This window comes from Vitis riparia, chromosome 11 (genome assembly GCF_004353265.1).
Source record: "Vitis riparia cultivar Riparia Gloire de Montpellier isolate 1030 chromosome 11, EGFV_Vit.rip_1.0, whole genome shotgun sequence".
In the NCBI taxonomy this organism is placed as follows: domain Eukaryota; kingdom Viridiplantae; phylum Streptophyta; class Magnoliopsida; order Vitales; family Vitaceae; genus Vitis; species Vitis riparia.
The window spans coordinates 12,272,658-12,279,709 of record NC_048441.1 but is presented as its reverse complement, the minus strand read 5'-3'; the positions used below and the strand labels follow the sequence as shown (position 1 = coordinate 12,279,709).

At 33.4% G+C, this 7,052-nt stretch overlaps 1 protein-coding gene across 3 annotated transcripts; it reads left to right on the top strand.

Moving 5' to 3' along the window:
* Positions 1-1,931: 1,931 nt before the first annotated feature.
* Positions 1,932-7,052, top strand: LOC117925692. 3 transcript variants are annotated; one of them, XM_034844766.1, is made up of 9 exons: positions 1,932-2,092; positions 2,215-2,265; positions 2,796-2,817; positions 3,181-3,295; positions 3,651-3,683; positions 5,155-5,280; positions 5,759-5,865; positions 5,958-6,029; positions 6,358-7,052. In XM_034844766.1, the coding sequence occupies exons 1-9, from the start codon at positions 1,973-1,975 to the stop codon at positions 6,753-6,755; spliced, it is 1,044 nt and encodes a 347-aa protein (XP_034700657.1). In that variant the 5' UTR covers positions 1,932-1,972; the 3' UTR covers positions 6,756-7,052. The 3 variants fall into 3 exon arrangements, with proteins under 3 accessions (XP_034700657.1, XP_034700658.1, XP_034700659.1); XM_034844767.1 differs by having other exon boundaries at positions 1,934-2,092; positions 2,894-3,295; XM_034844768.1 differs by lacking the exons at positions 1,932-2,092; positions 2,215-2,265; positions 2,796-2,817 and having other exon boundaries at positions 3,248-3,295; positions 5,110-5,280.

Sequence of the window (7,052 nt, the reverse complement as noted above, 5' to 3'; positions counted from 1 at the left end):
ATCCCCAAAGTAAACTAAAATAAGTTCCCAACAAGATCATAACCTAATGCTCTGATACCACTCTGTCATGCCCCAAAATCCACTCCAAGGGCATGACGATCATTTCACACCTCAAACCCAAAAGCTCAAAGTGGAAACAAAACAAATATTCGTATTGTAACTGGAAATTTACCAATTACCAAATTCATGTTTAGAGTAGTAGGAAAAAATTCTAAAATCTCCAAATATCAACTTTAAAAAAAAAAAAAAAACTAATACATCAACCAAAGTGTTATTGTCCAAATAACTTCAAACGAAAATTAAGTTTTAACATCTAAACAGTGTCCAAAATAAAGAGAGTTTAAACAAATGTCCTAATAAAGCCAAATTTCCCTCATAACGGTCACTCCTCCCCTGAACTGAGGTTACCTGAAAGATTATCAATAAGTGGGATGAGTTCAAAGTCCAATAAGGAACATTAATACAATTTCATGGATTAAACATTTTCAATCATGCTTGTAAATAGGAGATATAACTTATACTTATTTTCATAAAAACTTTTAAGTTCAAAATACTAATACATTCAAACTTTTCAACAAAACTTTCTCATATTCATTTCAAAACAATTTTTGATCAAAACCAAATCGAATACATTCAAAATATCTTTACTCTAATTATTGTATAAAAAATGGTGCCCAATTAGGTGGGACTTCACATTAAGTAACTAGTTTCAAATTTATTCCATTTAAGGTGAACAAAATCAAATGTCAATAATTATAACCCATTGACTAAGGTCATAAGGTCAACTATTATAACCTGTTGACTAGGACCATATAACATCAACTATTATAACTCGTTGACTAGGACCGAAAATGTCAACAATTATAACCTGTTAACTAAGGCTGAAAATGTAAACAATTATAACCCATTGACTAAGGCCATATAATCCAGAGTCAAACACTATATTTCATGAATTCAAACTTACAAAACAAAATATCATATCTCCTCAATTTTTCATTTTTCATAAACAAAGAAAATTCTCAAATATACTTTCCATACAAAACAAATATTTAATCCATGCATAAAGATAAAAAATAATATTTTTACACATTTCAAAATATAATATAAAAAAAAATTTCTTTTATAAAAATCTGCATTAATTTCTCTTACATTGAAGAAGCGCTCAAAACACTTAAAGTATTTAGCTTGACGAATTTACTCTTCACCTAGAAAAATATGAACTTTAAACTCTAAACCTTCAAACTTTTAGTCTTACGTTCTCAAATTCTTTGATTTTTGGTTAATAGAGTTTTTTAAATAAAGAAGACAAGAAGAAAATCTAATTTACACCGATGATTATTAATTGTAAAAAGAATCTTTTACCTTTAATGAATTTAATTAATTAATTAATTAATTTATAATTTACTATTTTGGCCCTAAAGTTTATTTTGGGTGTTACATTACATATTTAATAATTATAGAAATTTCATTATGGTATAAATTCTAATATTATGAGATATTTGGAAATATTGTTTTTTTTCTTTCATATTATTATTTTTTAAATTAAAATAAGAAGAAATAAAATATTTAATTTTATAGATTTTTTTTTCATATAGTGATTATTTAAACATTTATTCCATTTCCTTTTCTACAATAATAATAATAATTAAAGACACACAATTATAATTTTTTATGAAATTGAGAATATTCCGACTCGTGGATTGTCACATGGCTACGACCATTCATATCCCATTCAATTTATTCTCTATCAAAATTCTCCCCGGCAATAACAAGCTAAAATTAGCAGTCTATTTTCCTTATCATTATGAGCATGTTATGAGACACGTGACTAAATTGCAGGCATTTGATCACTAAGCAAAAAGGTCAACGTCAATCGGACGGTGCAAAAACAAATCATCATGCAGGCTTGTGAGTGATGGTGGGTTGTTTGGTGGGGGCGTAATCAGGAGTTCAGAGCGCGGGCAAGTAGGCTATGTTGAGCGCGTGGTTCCACGCGCCCACCCTATTTATCCACTCCGGTTCCTCTCCTTCCTCTTCGTCCAGTCGCTTGCCCATGGCCACCTCCGTTAGAATTGCCGTCGTCGGTGATGTGGTCAGTTCTCTCGCCTTCAAAGCCCTAGGGTTTTATGTGTTTGTACCCGCTTTTTTCTTTTAATTTATTTGTAAATATTTGCTTGCCTTTTTTCTTTCGTCGATGAAATTTGAATTTTGAAGCATGACGATTGGAATCTACAAGAAGACACGAAGGCCCTTCAATTTCTGCAGGTACTTTTCTATTTTTTTTTTTTTTTTTTTTGTTCTTCCATTTTTGTTTTTTTGTTTTTTTTTCTGTGCTCATTTTTGCTAGTTCTGGTTATCTCTGTTGGTTCTGATGTTAATTTTGTTCTACATGACTGTTTTTCTGGTTTCTTTTTCTGAAAGCAAAAACTTGAAAATGGCGCCAAAATTCGGTTGGAAGTTTGTTTTGGAGACTATTTTCGAAAGATGCAACATGAACAAAGGAAATGCCCTGTAATTGCTGAATGGTGATACATGGTCAACTGACATGGGAATGTCAATACAAATTAGAAAAGAAAAAAAAAAGATTGAATTACTTTTTTTTGTCTCTGTCTCTTTTAACTGTGCAGTGATTTTGTGCTTGGTTGTGTGATTTGAATTTCCCATTTGTATTTTTAACTTGACATTTTTTCTTCCCAAGTATTTGGTTTCAGTAGGTTGTTAAATACAATATTGTTGGATATGTTATATGCATGTTTCTTCCACCAGATCTAACCTCTTCTTTTGTTGAATTGCAGCCAGATTTGGTGCTGTTTACAGGTGGGTATTTTTTATTCTCTCTTTGCTGTTTATCTGCCTGATGTTGTGGTTTTAAGAGTGATGCTACCTTTTCCAGATGGGTCCTCCTGGACGACATGATATATAAAATGGCCTGGATTCTGTATAATATTAGTGGACTTGTCATTGTCCATGTTAGATGAGCAATTCAAAAAACTCACCTGGAAAAAGGATCATTCTCTGCTTAATTTAGGATGCTACTCTGGCTCTCCTTCACTTAACTTTCTCCTATTCGGACTGATAAGATGGTTGATCTCCTAAATGGCTAAGCCTATATCTTTTTCTTTCTTATTTTGGTTTTGCTTTTTGTGTGTTTCGTTTTTTTCCTCTTCTGGGCTTTGTCAGGTGATTTTGGTAACGAAAATGTTGAACTCGTTAGAAGTGTTGCTAACCTTGAAATGGCTAAAGCGGTTATTTTAGGGAACCATGATGCCTGGACTACTCAGCAGTTTTCTGGAAAGTAAGTCCAAATGGATTGCCCATGGTTTCATATTGCTCCTTATGGTAGGCCATTATAGCAAAATGTTCCAATCATAAAAAAGTATGTCTTGCTTGGCTTCTTAACTTTGTGCATATAAATAATTTATTTGTAGGTTTCTGATGAATTTATAATGAATATAATGAGTTTTGAAGTATGACACAACATTAAAAGACTATTCTGTGAATTATATTTTAAAGGAACTGCTTCTGTCCCTCTATGTACATATATCGAATATTTTGGAGTTAATGAGTCTTGTGTTTTAGTTTTAAGGATGTGAGGTCTAACTTCCATTCTAAATGTTTCATTCTAATTAAATCCTTGATTTGAATATTAGGAAGAAAGATGGTGTTCAACTTCAGCTGGAATGGTGAGCTCATATAATCTTCATGGCTTCAACATCAAGTTTGGAGATTTCTTTCTTGTTTCTCTTACTGCTTTGCTTAGCATTGTTTGCATGTTATCCAATTTTTCTATATCTATTCTAGCTTCCATTTTCTTTCTTGTGAATTATTTTGCTGTAGCTTATGCTATGTCAGCTGTCTTTTTCATTTTCCATTTTCATCTTTCCTTGTCATGTGATAAATTGTATTATAAGAGTTGGATCATTATTTATAAAACCATGATTTCTAGTTCTTATTGATCAATAATTGATGCGTTTTGTTGTTTATGAAAAATAAAAAGCAGAGCATAATTTCACCCACTACTAGGCCTTTGCCACTTTGATAGGTAATTAGAGATTATGTTTATTAGAAAGCAGGAACAGCCCAAAATACAAGATACATTTGTATAGTAACAGAGGCCAAACATAACTAGCTAAATAATCAGAGTAATGAAAACAAAAGAGCATATTGATAATTCTCTTATGCAGCATCATCATTTATGCTTTTCAAATTATTGTATGGGATACTCTGTTATTGGTATTTCTAGAGATAGATTCCCATAATTGAATTATATCAATTATCAAGGTATTGATCTAAATTTATTATCTTGGATGATGTTGACACATTAATGATATGGTTAATGTAGTTTCCATGCTTAGGCTACAAAGAAGTTGAGGGTTAGGATGGGAAGGTTCTAGTCTATAATTCCAAAATAGCAATTAATATAGTTTTTCCAAAGAGATTTGTTACCTATCAAAGAGATTCATTAATATAGTCTATAATTCCAAAATACCAATTAACAATATTATCCATGAATTTCTTGATTTCATTAATAAGAAAGTAGTTTTTCCAAGTTGAAGGTGTGACTGGGGGCGGGGGGAGGAGAGGACCATAAGCAGTGTGGTTAAGGTGCTCAAAAAGACATGATGGCCTAAGGCATAGCAGAGGACATAGCCATCCATATGAATGCAAACATTTGGTTAAGCTAATCCCAAGAAGTTGGGATTCAGACTTTGTTAAGGGTTCACCAATCTTGGGAGAAACATTTTGCAGTTTCATTTATGATAACAATAATTTAGGAATTCTGGTCCCCATAGTAGATCAAGATGCAACAAAACACTACTGTATATTATATTTTATAGCTTTCATTGTATTATATGTGAATTTTTTTATATGGTTATTTACTACCAGAACATGCCCTTGCAAAATTTTGACAGTTTTTTGCTTATTAATAGTTTTATTAGTGTCTTTAAGTTTATTTTGTTATTTCATATGGCTTCAATGAAGATCCATTTTCTTCCAATATTTTCACACTTTTTTGCATGATATAATAATTGTCAAGGATATATCCATCAATAAATTTATCTTTTTGTGTTTTTGTTGGTGTACTGCATATTGTGATCAAATTACTAGAGCTGTGAAGAGTTTCAGTTGATGAATGACAATTTTTATGATCAGTCTCGGCAAGGAGCATGTAGGTTATCGGCGTATGGACTTTCCTGTGTTAAAGTTGAGTGTTGTTGGTGGACGCCCATTTTCCTGTGGGGGCAAGCAACTGTTTCGTAAAAGGCTTCTGTCTGCAAGGTTTATGTTAACTTGAAACCAGAGATATTTTCCTATTTGAGCTCATTTATATTCATAATAGCATTTGCGTTGTTTTCTTCATAATCCTCATTGCGTCTTGTAAGGTTCTGTTGTTTTGCTCTGAAGGACTAAATCTAATTGCAGCTCTTCTTTTTGATCTCCTTCATTTTATGATTATGTGATTGCATATGTTGTAGACTATAATAATCAGCATTTGTTCTTAACATTGTTCCATATTGTTCCCTAAAGAAAAAAAGAAAGAATAGATTGTTCCCTCATACATCCAATTCAAACTTTGCTGCAAACTACTGTCAGTGTGTTGGATTCTCCAATATCTTCATATGACATATGGTAGCGTAAAAGTAAAACCACATGGCTTCCTGCAGCATGAAAGTGAGATTCTCAAATATGGAAGCATGCATTTGTTCTTGTTCTTGTTGGCTGCATTGCAACTTATTGAAATGGATTCTCCTTTTAGATATGGAATCCATGACATGGAAGCTAGCGCAAAGAGAATCTATGAAACTGTCTTGGGAACACCAGAGGATCATGTTGTACTCTTTCTTGCCCACAATGGACCCACGGGTCTGTCTACAAAAATCTATTCCAATTTGGCTATTTGTCTCCGAAAGGCAAATTAATTAATTACATATGAAAAATATTCATTCTTTGTGCAGGTTTAGGTTCTAATATGAATGACATCTGTGGAGTGGACTGGGTGTATGGAGGTGGTGATCATGGTGATCCAGGTACTATCCTATCCATTCTGGCTCCTGATTTAGTATAAATTACTTCTTGTGAGGTTTACAGATAATAATGTCATATAAGGTCAAGATAGGTTGCAATTTTCACTGGAAAAATTTTCTGTCCTAGTGACCATTGCTCCATCTTTTCATTGGATTACATTATGATTTCATGGTGCCTTGTGGCAAACCGTTATTGGTGACCTAATGAATGTCAAGTGGCCAATCAAGAGAGGAGACAATCATATACTTCATCATGCAGTACATGTGTCTCTTATGAGATGTAATAAATATATTTACTCTGTTATGTTTACCAAAGCATCTTGTGGTACAGATTTAGCACAAGCCATTTCCCACTTGAAAGAGACAACCAAATTCTCCATCCCCCTGGTTGTATTTGGCCACATGCATAAAGAGCTGGCACATGGAAATGGCCACAGAAAAATGATTGTTGTTGGGGAAGACGACACCACATACCTGAATGGGGCCATCGTTCCTCGGGTTAAAACTTTGATCAATGAACAAGGAACCAGTAACACAAGTGTCACAAATAGTGAAGCCCCTCCTTTCACACCTGAATCCAAAGGTACAATTCGGGCATTCACTGTGGTTGAGATTCTTGATGGAAGATTGGACAAGATAGCAGAAACTTGGGTTTCAGTCATAGGAGATGAGACCAGAGTAGAACAGGAGCATATATTATTTAAAAGCGGCATGGAGCTTTCTTCCTAATTGGATTGAGACACTATACATTGCTTGTGCCATGCATCAGTGTACTGGAGAGAGGGACGCTTCCTTCACCAACCCATGTATATAATTGTTAAAGCCCTTTAAGGGTGTCATAACTGGTGAACCAAATATGGTTTATGTAGTGAAATGGGGAACTGGATTTTAGCATGTAAGCATACAAGTGCTGTGAGGACTACTTTGAAATGACATCATTCCCAGTGTTCCCATAGGTTATTGCTTTATGTTTGTTTTCATCTTATTGTCATCCATTCATATTGGAGACCAGTTTTCTTCCTTTGA